The sequence below is a fragment of the Populus alba genome, chromosome 11 (assembly GCF_005239225.2).
Source record: "Populus alba chromosome 11, ASM523922v2, whole genome shotgun sequence".
Classification (NCBI taxonomy): Eukaryota; Viridiplantae; Streptophyta; class Magnoliopsida; order Malpighiales; family Salicaceae; genus Populus; species Populus alba.
This window is the reverse complement of record NC_133294.1, coordinates 16,517,586-16,532,170: the sequence shown is the minus strand read 5'-3', so window position 1 is coordinate 16,532,170 and position 14,585 is coordinate 16,517,586. Positions and strand designations below refer to the sequence as shown.

Below are 14,585 nucleotides of genomic sequence, written 5' to 3'. Positions count from 1 at the left end.
TCACCTGCACCTCCACTATTGCCAACAACGGTGTCCTGCCACCTCAACAGCCGCTAGCAACACCATGAGCCACTGCATGCCAGCCTTCTTCCCTATTTTCCCCCATCTCCTTCTTCTTCTTCTGCATTTTCTTCTCCATTGTTCACGATGCATGTGAACAACGAAGAGGCCCTTTATTTAATGGGCTAGTAGCGCCTGCCCAACCCATGGATCTTGGGTCGAGTCTGATCCCGCCCAACAATGGTGGGCTGGGTTATATGTGTGTGTGTGTGTTTTTAAAATTTTACAATTTCCACGTGTTTTGTTTTATGCCATTTTGAGTAATATCGAACATTATTTTTATGTTGCTAAAAATACAAAATTCGATAATACAATACTCGGTTTTTTTCAAAACTTTCAAAATTGAAAAAAATATATTTTTATGCATACGGCCAAGTGTCTTAAAGGTAAAAAATCATATTGTGTTTTTTATACACCAAAAAGCAATATTTTAGCATGCATTTTGACTTTAATAACTATTTTATTAAAGTCACGAGAACATTGGTTAAAATTTCAAAAACAAAAAAAATTTTATTTTATTTGTATTTTAGTATCTAGGGTATGACATTACACGTAATATGTATTTCAGATATTAATTTTTTTTTTTTTTACGCTAGAATGGTTAAGTTTTACCCTATTAAGATAAGAATCTCCTTATTGAGGAGAGCATTTCTTGAATCTTAGACAGACAGGACCAACAATTAGAAAACACAATCAAACCTTAGATTTTGATTAGATAAATAAAACAATGCAGCTTACCTTTGATAGGGTGTGTTTGGGGTGTTAATACATTCTCTTTACAGAACCAGTCTATGTACTCGATTTCTGAGACTAGTTAAGGTTCATAGTAATCAAATATTAGATAGCGATTTCCATTCTATTTTTACTGATAAGAGACAAGAATTTCTTGTCTTTTCATATTTAATAAATAGACCATTATATTTTCTTGGAGTGGCAAATAATTCTCTTTACAAAACCAGTCTTTGTACTTGATTTCTGAGACTAGTTAGGGTTTATAATAATCAAATATTAGATAGCAACTTCCATTTTATTTTTACCGATAAGAAACAAGAATTTTTGATCTTCTATATTTAATAAATAGACCATTATATTTTTTTTTTTGAAGTGGTAAATAATTCGTCACGATGCCGTAGAAGTGCGAAAGAAACATAGGACTTTCTGCGAACATTTTCTACAATCGTTCCTTCCATTCCTCTTGCTCAGTTTTCGATGTAATTTGCTTCTATGAAAGTAATAATTTGCCACCAGATTATTAATTTTTCAATAGACAGTACGTACTACGCTTCTATGAAACATTTGACTTATTTTTTCTGGTGAATTATATGAACACATCATGAAGAAATCATCAATCATTAATTTATTTTATTTGAGAAACATATAAAGAATCATATAAAAGAACTTCTAAATATATTTTTCAAACTCAATAATATTATAAAAAGTTATTATTTTATTTTTATTTTTATTTTAATTCTTGGCTGGAGAAGAAGCAGAAGAAAACATGAAAACTGACATGTCATACAGTCAAATAAACATGGATCATTTATTTCCAAACTCATGGTCTGCGTGCTTCTGTTGTCAAAATGTAAGAGTGTGTATTGTTTAGTTTATAATAAATAAGGGAAGTAAAGAGAATGATTAATTAATTTTGTTTAGGTTACAATAAATAAGGCAAGTAAAACAAAATCTTGTAGGAGTTATATAGGGAAAAAAAGAATTTATTTAATTAAAACTCCATTCTCTTATTCATGTATTTCTTTTTTATTTTAACAAAAACATGTAGTTTTTTATTAGTGGAATGATTTTTTAAATAAGAACTTATCATGGTATGATAAGCAAGTTTTCAATTAAAGAACAAAAAACATGTCTTAATTGTTTTCATGTGACCATATAAAAAATATAAAAAAAATTAATTTGAGAAAAAAATAAGAATATACAATAAAGATTAAAAAATAAATAGACGTTTTAATCCATTGAATATTAATGAGAAATTGTTTGAGGAAAAGTTTATATATATAATTATTGCTAGTATTGCCATAAAAAAATCTCTTAATCTTATAGCTCATTAAATACTTTTATAGCTCTGTCTATGTACTGCCATGTTCTTGAACTTTCTTTGATTTGGTATGCATAATTTTCTTTGAGATATTCATTCTTGGTAGGTATGGTTTGGTAGGTCTTCGTCAAAAATTGTTTCTTTTCGGCTTCTGGTTTTATTGTGTGCCACATAAAAACTTCTACTTAGCTATATGAATATAATAAGGCATTGACTTGCTGGACTTTAAAGACTCCTCTTCGCATCTCTTTGCTTTCTTACTGTCTCTGTTTCTTTATCTTTTTAGATTAGAAAGACGATGGTGCTAGTTGTTTATTTTCATTTTCTTGGAAACCAAACAGAACGTTATTTGTTCTGCTGATTGGTTTCTACTGGTCTCATCTTCTCTCGTTGACTCGGTTTCCATGAGTGTTGACTAGCTGTTTGTCTCTTCTTCCCTTTATATAAAGTTTAGTTCTACCCTTCACTTTCCTGCACCTTCTCAGCGACCAGATACATCGGTTTATGTTGAATCAAGCTGTCTAACCATCTGCTGTCCTTGTCTTAAACAGGGTAATTTCTGAGCCATCTACATAGAAACATTGCAAGGAGTTTGATTATTGAGTCATGGACAACACTGGAGGTGGTTCTTTCATGAGGAATAGGAGATTGGAGAGCTTCCTTGATACAAATTCCACTGCAAATGGGAAACAAACCCCAAAGATTTTGGTGAGGGAAGAAGTGGTAAGAAGTCCCAAGAGTGATGTTTATGTTGAAGATGATGGGTGGATTTCTGCATTGATATCTTGTGTAAGGATTGTGGTTTGTTTTTTGTCAATGATGGTCACAACATTCATTTGGTCCTTGATCTTGCTCTTGCTCTTACCATGGCCTTATGAGAGGATCAGGCAGGGAAATATTTATGGGCATGTCACTGGTAGAATGCTGGTAAGTGCCTTTGTTTTATTATATTAGTTTTTCATGCTTGCTTGTGCTCTAATTTTGAAGTTGATATTAATTCTGTCTTGTTGTGTTCAATGCATTTATTTATGAATAAATAGTTAATTAACCATCAAGAAAAGCAGAATGAACGTTTGTGTGTGAATCCTGAGAAAATGGAGGGAGAAAACAAAGGGAAATCTTTGCACTTCATGAATTTCTCTCTGTTTCTCTGTTTCATGATTTTATTTTATTTTATTGTTTTAATGAAATGATGGTCCCAAATTTTTCTTGCTTCTCCAGCAAACAACATTGCCTTTTAAAAGTGATTGGTAAAATTGCTTGGTGTTTTCTTGACACCATGTTAATTATTCTCTGCTATATCTATAAAATGTGCATCAAATTATGAACTTGTTATTGTGGTTGCTTAGGGCTCTATCATCAAAAGATTCAATCTTCAAGTTTTCATCCAGAATATTTAATTTTGCTCTCGTACTGAATTTATGCAAAATGTTATATATAAGGTACATAACAAATGAGTTTTTTGGGGTTATCCTAGGGAGAGGACCTCTTTTCTCTGTTGCTCAGAAGTGGTCCGGGGCCTGGTGTTTTGATTATAGGAACATATCTCCTGCAGATTTTTGAGAAATATACGGTGCTCACAAAACAAGACAGAATAAGCTTCATGAACAATTTCAGCAATGTAGAACTTAATGTGTAATGTTAACGAGCAGATGAGTGTTAGTTGAATCTATAATGAAGAATCCATTGTGGAAGATTAAATGAACAGGCACTTAATCTAGTGGAAGAAAATGTTAACGAGCTTCTGGTAAGCTGTTCTCAGAGCTAGCTGATCCTGGAAATGGAACCTTTGACTGCTTTGGAGTGAGATGAGTGTTACTTGTGTTGAAGAAATGAGGCCATCTAAAAGTACACAATTTGCATTGCAGATGTGGATCTTGGGGAATCCTATCAGGATTGAAGGCACTGAATTTTCAAATGAGAGGGCCATTTATGTCTGCAATCATGCTTCTCCTATAGACATTTTCCTTATGATGTGGCTGACTCCCACAGGCACTGTTGGCATTGCAAAGAAAGAGGTATGCATTCAGTTATCTGGTGACGATTCGTCTTGATAAATTAATCTGTATCTTATAAACTCTGTTTATGTGCAGAAACCACCCTTCTGGGTGCTACCTCCTTACTTGTAATAAAATCACCCTGTTTCATGAGTTATGACATTGTTAGAATGTGTATCTGACCTCATAACTGACACTTCTGTTTTTGCAGATCATATGGTACCCTTTATTTGGACAACTTTATGTATTGGCAAACCATCTTCGAATAGATCGCTCCAACCCTTCTGCAGCTATTCAATCCATGAAGGAGGTTCTCCATCCACTTCTCCATGTTATTGATGATATCTCTAGTCTATACATCTAACCGGTGATTCTTGTGCTCAGGTAGCTCATGCAGTAGTGAAAAACAACCTGTCACTAATCATTTTTCCTGAAGGAACTAGATCAAAAAATGGACGATTACTACCCTTTAAAAAGGTAAATACTTGTCCATTTTCCTGAACAAAATGTGCTTTCACAATTTCATCATCACATTCTGGAATGATGCTGAACATGAGAAATTATTTCCCACCTGACATCATTTTCGTATAACGTGTTCTATATATATGTTGCAATTCTGTTGTAAGACTTTAATTGTTCATTGAGAAAATGCTTCAGTGATAAATTTCCTTGCTTGATAGAGATTTTCAACCTTCCATGCATGCCTAGTGAGCTGCAAATGATGCCATAAGCAAGATCTGATTTCCTCTCTGCTTTTGTCAAGTACTTCTTAGTTATACAAGTATCGAATCATAATTCTTGCAGATAGAGCTATGAAGAATCCCTTTAGTTACTGAATTGTGGTTTTTGAAAACGTCTGTGTGCTGTCCATTGTGAATATATTATACATCGCTCTTTTCCAAACTTGCATTCATACTATATAATTAACCAATTATGACTCCCTCCCCGTTTTTCCGGTGTTCCTTGGCAGGGTTTTGTTCATTTAGCATTGCAAACGCGCCTCCCAATAGTTCCAATGGTCTTTACAGGGACCCATCATGCATGGAGGAAAGGCGGCTTACACGTTCGGCCAGCGCCTATAACAGTCAACTATCTCCGGCCAATAAAAACTGATGATTGGACAGAAGACAAGGTTAATGACTATGTCAGACTGCTCCATGACATATATGTGAAAACCTTCCAGAGGCACAAAGGCCTCTTCATTAGAAGGCACCAGAAACAGTCACATTTCTTATATTATGCATCCCTTTTTGTTGCTCTGTCCTATCAAGATAATCCAAAGCCATCAGCTTCTCCAAAATCTGGTGCATCAAAATCCGACAATTCAAAGATAAAAGTTTATGTACCTTTCGAAGATTGTTGATGATTCCCTACTTTACACGCCTTGTACTAGCTAGCTCCAAGAGGCTGCGGAAGGAAGAGAATATTCCATTAAGAGAAAAGCTTTGTGTGTTTGCTAGAAAGTAATTTTTTTTTGTAAAGTAAATTCTGAAAAAGTGAATTATTTTCTGATACTTGGTAGTGTAATGAAAAATAAATTAAATAACACTTTCCAGTGTTTGGTTATGTCATGGAAAATGAGCTGTTAAAATAACTTATTAATATTTTATTTTTCTCAAGTTTATTAAAATAATAAGGAAAGAATCTTACAAATTAAAAAGTTGAATGAGAATGAAATTGAAAAAAAATATAATTTTTATAAATTATTTTAAATAAAATAAATAATAATCAAAATAATAGAGATCAAATCTAAAAAATTTAAAAAAAATGAAAGATGAAGAAATTAAAATAATAATAATTAACATTTTATAAATTATTTCAAATAAAATAAGTAACAATAAAGAAAATGAGGATCAACTTTAATAGATAAAAAAATTTCAATAAAAAAAAATGATTAGGAATTAAAAGCAAATAGCAATTATAAAAATAATGATCAAAGTTAACATAAAAATTAAATTTAAAGAGATGAAATTGAAAAATAAATATTCAAAACAAAATATATATATATATATATATATATAGCAATCAAAAGTTTTGAGAATAAAATTTGATATAATCAGCAAATAATGATATTTTTAAATTTTTCACAACTTCTAGAAAGTGTTTTCCGCCTAAATTTTCTAGGAAAACACTTTTTTGAAAACCAAGCCAAATTTTCCTTTGACTGGAAAGTGTTTTCTGTTGACCAACTTTTTCTAAAGCCAAACAAACATAAAAAAGTTTGGAAAGTGATTTTTCAAAAACCACTTTCTAGAAAACAAACACAGCCAAAAGGAAAAACACTTTCCTGAAAACCATACCAAATTTTTCTTTAACTGAAAAATGTTTTCCGTTAACCAACTTTTCTAATGGCAAACCAAACCAAATCTTAAGCTATTGAGTTGAGATAAATTTTTTTAACACTTAGGTCTCTAGATTTAAATATTATGAGGTTAATTTTTGAAAAAAAAAACATTTAAATCATAAATATTTTTACCTTATTCAACAAAATTTAATAGAGTCAAATGTAAGTTTTTTGAAAAGAAAATTAGGTCACAAATATTTATATATGTTTACTGTAAGAATTTAAATCTTTATGTTGATATGGTATTTAAAGTATAAAGTTTTAAAAGATAAAAGTTAAAGTATTATTGTGCGGAGAATTGGAGTATTTTCTCTAAATATAATTGATAAGTTATAAATAATATTAATCATGGGGTTCAATGTTTTGTGTTAACAAACAAGAGGAAAAATAAGTGAGAGGTTTGAAAATATATTAATTCACTATTCCTTTTTTATTTTCTACATCTTTTTTAATGAGAAAGATAAAAACTATAGATTAAAATTAAATAGAATTTCTCCCTTAATGAAATCTTAAAAACGGAAAGTGAAATTAAAACTGCAAATGAAATAAATTAATAAATAGGCTGAATTAACATATTATTATTCTCCTTCGTTATGACAAGATAACATTTAAAATACTCCATTTTATTTATTCCATTTAATATCAATCTAATATTATTCGCAGTTGTACCAGAATCTGCTCTTATAATCTCTGTAGGGATACAAACAAGTGAATGCATGGAAAGCATAGGCAAATATATAACGTCGTTTCTCATAGAACAATTGCTTAATTTCTTATTTAATAGATATAGAGCGGAAATTATTAATACATGCTAGTTCAAAGAGACAAGAACCTAATTACTTAATCTGCTACAACATGAAATTAATGTTCCCTCGGCCATTGCCGGCTTTGATCATCGATCTGCGTCCCTAACCTTGAGGAGCACAAGCCACAGCTTCCGATCACGCCTGAAAGAATAGACTTGGACAATATCATCCACCTTTAGTGCTCCCGCATTCCTATCCAAAACATCATTCCAATTGGAGGTTAACACATAGGAAACGGTGCTATTAATCTGCCACCTCCTCAGCCTCATTGTGCTTTGATGAACGTTACCACCTTCAAGACCCAGTTCCACTAGCTTCACTTCTGTGCTCTTGCTCTCGCTTCGGCACACCTCCTCCATCTCCATTTTATTCAGAAACTCTTGGCCGCCCTTAATCTGATTCAAAGGCATTGAGAAGCGTTCCTGGTGCTTGTCCATGTCAGTCTTGAAGATTTGTTTCATTATCCTTAACTTGATTTCACTGTCACGGCCTTCTTGATAACTTATCGCGGATTTTATTTGAGAAGAGAAATCGGGTGGTGGATACAAACCCAGCTTCTTGAAATCCACCCTCTGTCCCACCCTCTTCCTCTTCTTTGATGATCTCTGTCGAAGATCATCTTCCACGTCGATCCCTAGGCTTTTCAAGACTCGCTTTCTGCCTGCTCTCTTTTTCTCCCGGCTACTTTTGATCTCCGTTCTCGGATCATCTTCTTGATCGAATCTGGTGCAGTGATTGCTTTTCAAGACAAGCTTGGGTCTACTTGCCCTTATTTTCTTCGGTACAAGAATAGTTCCGAGTGGGTTTACAGATTCATCAATGCTGATAGCAGTGCTCTCGGCTTTTTGATCAGGACGTTGGGTTAACGTTTTCATGGAAGGAAACCCTAGTCTTCCACTTCCTCTTCTTTTCTTGGGTACGAAAACCCTACTGGTCAGGGTCTCCAAAAGCTGACATCTTTCGGCACTGGCAACCAGATTGGACGGACCCCCGAATTCCTTCTCCAGAGGATTTGACGCTTCTTTTTCATATTCTGTTTCCTTACTAAGCCCTAGATAATATTCATCAACATCATCAAAATATGGATGATTGTTTATGCCACGCGTGAGCAACATCTTTCTATCTCTTCTTCAAGAAATACGAGAAGACAAAAATATGGCAAGAAACTAAAAAATCAAGACTGCAAGGAGAGATTTAGAGACAAAACCAAGACACTTGAGAAAGTAGGTTATCTGGATGGCTATATTTATAGAGAGAGAGAGAGAGAGGCCGGGCAGGTAACAAATCCTTTTACAAACCGGATAGGTTAAGACAGCTAGCTGTCTTAGTTCATAGCTTTCCGAGAATATTCAGGATACAATACGAATTAATTTGAATTTGTCCTAGTACAAAAAGGTTTTCAACCGAAAAGGTTTCTCCCTGCTACCATAAAAAAGCTTCAGTTTTTTCATGGTGGCACCATGCTAATCAAGGCAGATAAGAAGCCAACTGAGAAAATTAACAACGCTAGCAGAAGCAAGAAAGAAAAATGCCAGAGTAGAAGAAGCTGATCAGAGCCGAGAAGAGAAAAGTAACTTCATCAATAAAAATCTTGAAATCTAGCTAAAAAAATCCAAAAATAACTAGAAAAATAAAGAAAAATTCTAAACAATATTTTATAGGACTAATTTAAAACATAAAAAATGACCTTACCAATCTTCACCATTCGTAAGTTTGTTTCTTTTAAATCCAACCTTTTTGACAATTAGAAATTTTTTAAATAGAAAATATTTCTTTAATCTCTGATATAACGATCTAAGAAATTCTTTTTAGAAAGAATTATCATTAAAAAATCATCATAATAAGGAACGTATCTATGAAAAGGATAATTATGAGTTAATTAAGACTTCAATGCTTCGCTTGTCATAAACAACACTCTTTATATAATCATTATGTTTGGATGGTTTTGTGAAAATGGATTTGAAATTTTTTTCGATCTAAGGTGGATCTCATCGTGACATTTATATACATTTCCCCTTAGCGGTTGATCTAACCAATTCTTTTCAATAAGGTACTTTATGCTACCTACTTGGCTCTCTATGATGCTTTTTGAGCCCTCATGTCATCGTAAACGTATAGTGAAAAGAAACTAGGATTTTACAAATACTGAGGTTACAATCTAAACAGAACTTTATTTTGAATATTAATTATATTATGGAAATAAGCTATTTTTTCTAAGGTAAATGGATAGATAATTTATAGTTTTTGCTCACGAGACATTGCAAAATCATGCATGCACAAGTATCTTTTAGATACACTAGCTAAAAGATGTTGATCTGTTGTTTTAAATACTACTGTTCTGCTCAATTTGAAATGCAGACTCCTATGGTTAAGCTTCGTTTTTATTTTTTATTTTCCTATTTCAAAGGTTTTGCTACAGAGTTTAGATGTTCATGTCCATAATTATTGCCCTTTCTGTGGGTTTTTAGATTGCTTTTCCTTTCCCTTCACTGTTCTGGGATATATAAACCATATCAATGCCTATTCATTTCCTTTTACAACCCTTTTGTGTTGTAGACTTGGTGTTCTGAAAATTTCAGTCTGATGCAGTCTTTTGAACTTCTTAGTAGTCGATCATTCTTGGCACTGGGTTTTTGTTCTAAATGCACTTGAAATTGTTGTAACTTATTTTTGGATTCTCGCATAAAAAAAATATTCAAAAAAAATAAAAAAATATACCAAACTTGAAAGGCGCTTAAATAGAGGGGTTGTAATTATATCAAATCAGAGACCAAATTGAAGAAATTAGAAGTGTATTGATCAATTGAGGGTCAAATTGCATAAATTTGAGACCAGAGATCAATGTGAAAAAGGCGGCCATCTGGCAGTTGCACAGTGGCTACCCCGTCCATACCTCTCCCCTGTTTTTGCCTATAAATACAAGGGAGACGAGGAGATAAAGAGCGAGAGAGAGAGCACAATGGAGGTGGAAGACCAAAAAAAATTTATGAAGAAGCAGAGAAGAGAACAAAAAAAAACTAAAAGAGAAAGAAAAGAAAAAAAAATAGAGGAAGAAGAGAAGGAAAACAGAGAAAAAAGAAAAGAAGAATAAAAACATAGAGGAATAGAGAGAAAAAAAAGAGGAGCAGATTAGGGATAGAGAGGAGAGAACCGAGAGAGGAAAAAAAGAAAAAGAAGAAAAAGAAGAAATTAAAAAGAAAGAAAAACAGAAAAAAGAGGAAACGGTGAAAGTCATCATAGTGTCTCGATGATATTCGTTTGAAGCCTCTCAATGTGCTCAACATTCAATTTGTTGGAGCATATATCTCTGAAGAAATGATTGATCTCCATGAGTGCATCCCATATTCCCTTTAGCAACAAATCACGAAAAAGCTAAATGAGATGAGTGTTTGCATAAAACACATGGTAGTCATGACTCTTCATTCCATACAATATGCAGTCCTTTATATTAACCAGCCTTGATATGTTTGATGCATGTCCATCCAAAAAACACAGACTCTTAAGCCATTTGTAGACTAACAGTTGTGCGTTTTTCTCTAACACGAAGCTTGCTCTTGGTTTTGCGACCCATGACTCATCATAAACCAACTCCATATTTTTACGGTTACAGTATGAAGATATATTCAATCTAGCCTTGATGTTGTCCTTTGTCTTCCCCTTCACATTCATGATAGTGTTGAAAATGTTCTCAAACACGTTCTTTTTTATGTGCATGATGTCAAGGTTATGACGGAGCAGATTGGTCTTCCAATAAGGAAGCTCCCAATAGATACTTCGCTTTACCCAATTATGGGTCAAATCAAAACTAGGAAACTTTTGCTTACCTAATTGAAGACTAAACACAATGTCACCGTACTCTGATACAACATTATGCAATTTTTCACTAAAAAGACACAGGGATGCAACATCTTTTTCAACTCTGCCAATAAAGAAATCTTTTTTGTTCTTTTTGTACCTGTGATTAAGTGGCAAAAACGGTGACAATAAAAAAAAGAAGCTTTACCTTCGTTTGCTAGCATGAGTGCCTTGTTGTTTTCCATGCAGTATATACATGCGAGTTTTCCATGCGTGCTCCAAACAGAAAGCATTCCATAAGCTGGAAAATCATTCATAATCCACATCAAAGCCGCCCTCATAAGAAAATTTTGTTTCCTCGATATATCATAAGTCAGAGCTCTAGAGGACCACAACTGTGCCAACTCATCAATCAACTGTTGAAGACGTTTATATTCCGCCTCAGGCTGTTTGGACCGGTATGACAGTAGATAAAAACATGAACTCCGGCCTCATACACATTCCCGGTGACAAGTTATAAATTGTGAGTATGACCGGCCAACAAGAATAGGGAGCAGCAAATGACCCAAATAGGTTGAATCCATTTGTACACAACCCAAGATGCACATTCCTTGATTCAACTAAAAAGTAATGATGCACATTGTTAAAGCGTTTCCACGCTTCGCCATCAGAAGGATGCACCATCGCACCATCACACCATCAATCGCATCATGTGCTTGGTGCCATGTCATGTGCTTAGTAATCATTGGTGATATGAATAACCTCTGCAGTCTAGGTGTGATCGAGAAGTATTTAAGTTTTTTATATGCCACTAGAGTCTTTCCCCTGCCAGTTCTGGGTTTGTAACAGGAATGCCTGCATGTCATGCACTCGGTCACTTCAGTATTTTCAAGGTAGTATAACATGAAGAAGTTAGGGCACATGTCGATTTTCTAGTATCCTAAATCGAGGGGTTTCATCATGAACTTCGCAACATAGAAGTTCTCTTTCAGACTATTCCCTTCAGGTAAAATGCTTTTTGCCCATTCAATAATTTTGTCATACCTGGCCTCACTCAATCCGTGATCTGACTTGATGGTGAACACCTGTGCCATGGCCGATAATTTACTGTGGTTTGTGCAGCCATCCCATTGGACAAATCATAATGGTTCGTCGGAATCTTTTCAACAAATCAAAAAAAACCTAGTTGCAACTACATTAGGTTTATTCTTCTATAATTGGACATTGACTGACATTACCTTGATTCATTTCATTGCATCCATAACCATATTTTTATAAGGATTAGTGTTGTCATTTGCTGCATCATGCATGTTGCTAACACTAGAAGTTGACCCAACCACCGTTTCTCCTATTCTCCTTTTACTAACAAATACTTCTCCATGTGTATACCAACACTGGTAATTCTCTATAAACCCTTTGTGTAGAAGATGCATCATTACAACATCTGGATGTATATACTTTTTATCTTGACACTTCCTGCATGGACACATAATACCGCCTCCAATAAAATTTCTGGGAATAGATGTTGTGAAATTAATAAAACCCTGAACCTCGTTACAATAATCCATCCTCCACAATCCTTGGGGTGAATCTCGAGACATCCATGAACGATCATCCATGACTCATATTGAACCTTTATAAAATTATGATGACATCATGTATTAATTAACTAAGTTAGGTAAATAAACTTGCAAAAATATTAGTTTACCTCGAGATTATCCAACAAACCAATCACAACTTCTCATAAATATTAAATATTCATTATCATTTATCAACATCAATACAAATTAATATATATAAATTTATAAAAATTACCACTCCGCCAATACCATTGATAAAACTTAAAACCGACCTATTAAGCAAGCTATTAATTATTTTCAAAACAGCACATGTAATTCGGTACTTCCATAAAGTTTTTAACAATTTACAAACAAATACAATCTTACAAAATCTAAAACAAAAAAATAACATGTATAAAATTATACATTCATATACTACAAGTTTGTTTTGAGAAATAACAATAAAACATATACATCTACTAACAAAATATATATACTAAAAAAACAATAAAATTGACATTTAAAAGTTAAAATTTAAAAAGATTGAATTACTTACAAAAATTGATAAAATCCATCGACAAATCAGAACACGGATGATGTGACCACAAAACTTCAAGAAATATAACTTGTTCTGCTGAGATGAGTGAGATTTTTGTTTGGGGGCTGGTTGTTTGCAGATGGGAAGAGTTTGAATTAGGAAGAAGAAGGATGAGAGGGTCGGCAGGCAGGGAATTATATTAACCTTTTCTAATGATTTCACAGATGGATAATTTCATTGGTGAGTCTGTCGGCTATTTTGATGAAAAAATCGACACATCATTGTACAGATCTGCCATATCTAATCCCTCGGTGATTCCGTTGGCATTTTAAATGGTGAACCGGTCACGTCACCGTACAGATCTGCCATTTCAAATCTGTCGGAATGTTTAACGATGAACCGGTCACGTCACTATACAGAGCTGTCATTTTTAATCCGTCGGTGATTCCATCGAAAAATATCACCCCGCTAAAACCTCCACGTCAGCGACCCACTTTTTTTTTTTTTTTAATTCTGAACTTTTCATCTGTAATTCAGTCGATAACTACCGACGGATAGTGTCCGTCAGTAGTTACTGACTGAATTACAAACAAAAAAAAGTTCTGTCAGTAATTTTGACCTCAAATTACCAAAAAAAATTCCGTCGGTAAATCCGTTGCTATTAAGTGAATTTCTGGTAGTGATGCACTGGGTTTTTGTTCCAAATGCGTTTGACATTGTTGTAACTTATTTTTGGATCCTCACACCAAAATAAATATAGAAAAAAAATAAAAAAAAATATAGTCGGAAGAAAAATAAAAAAAAATAATAGCAGTGAAAAGAGGATGTTGGTGCGCCTAGAAAATGACTAAAATTAAATTGGTTGAGAAGGTTCAAAAATTGAAATTTGACAGTATTTTGTTGACTAATTAGAGCATTGTTGGCAAAAAAAATCAATTTGAAAAAGAAAAGTCTAAAATCAGATATTTATGGACTCAATTATATTTTATTAAAGGTTTAATTGAATTTATGGAGGGTTTGATTGCAATAAAAATTGATTTTGAAGTCAATTTGGGCTTAAATTGGAAGGAATTAAAGTTATGGGGTCAAATTATAATTTTTTAGAGTTAATTTGGTCAAATCATGAGCTTAATTGCATCAATATTGAAGTTTGATGGCCAATTAGGAACTTAATTGAACAACCCAAAACCAAAGACCAAACTGGAAAAGCGCTTAAATAGAGGGATTGTAATTATACCGAAATCAGAGACCAAATTGAAAAAAAATAGAAGTTTATTAATCAATTTGAGGGTCAAATTGCATAAATTTGAGACCAAGGATCAATGTGAAAAAGGCGACCATCTTCAGGGCCGGCAATTGAATTTGGCAGGGATGCAATTGAATTGATTTTTACAATCAAAATTGTAATTAAGGACTCGATTTAACAAACTAAA

General features: G+C 33.4%; 1 protein-coding gene across 1 annotated transcript; it reads left to right on the top strand.

Annotated features, from left to right (window-relative positions):
* The first annotated feature begins 2,384 nt into the window (after window positions 1-2,384).
* Window positions 2,385-5,468, top strand: LOC118047579 (1-acyl-sn-glycerol-3-phosphate acyltransferase-like). Its single transcript, XM_035056923.2, is given in 7 exon segments — window positions 2,385-2,561; window positions 2,665-3,040; window positions 3,982-4,131; window positions 4,322-4,420; window positions 4,495-4,587; window positions 5,081-5,279; window positions 5,282-5,468. Coding segments are annotated over 6 exon segments (897 nt in total). The 5' UTR covers window positions 2,385-2,561; window positions 2,665-2,719; the 3' UTR covers window positions 5,317-5,468.
* Window positions 5,469-14,585: the final 9,117 nt, after the last annotated feature.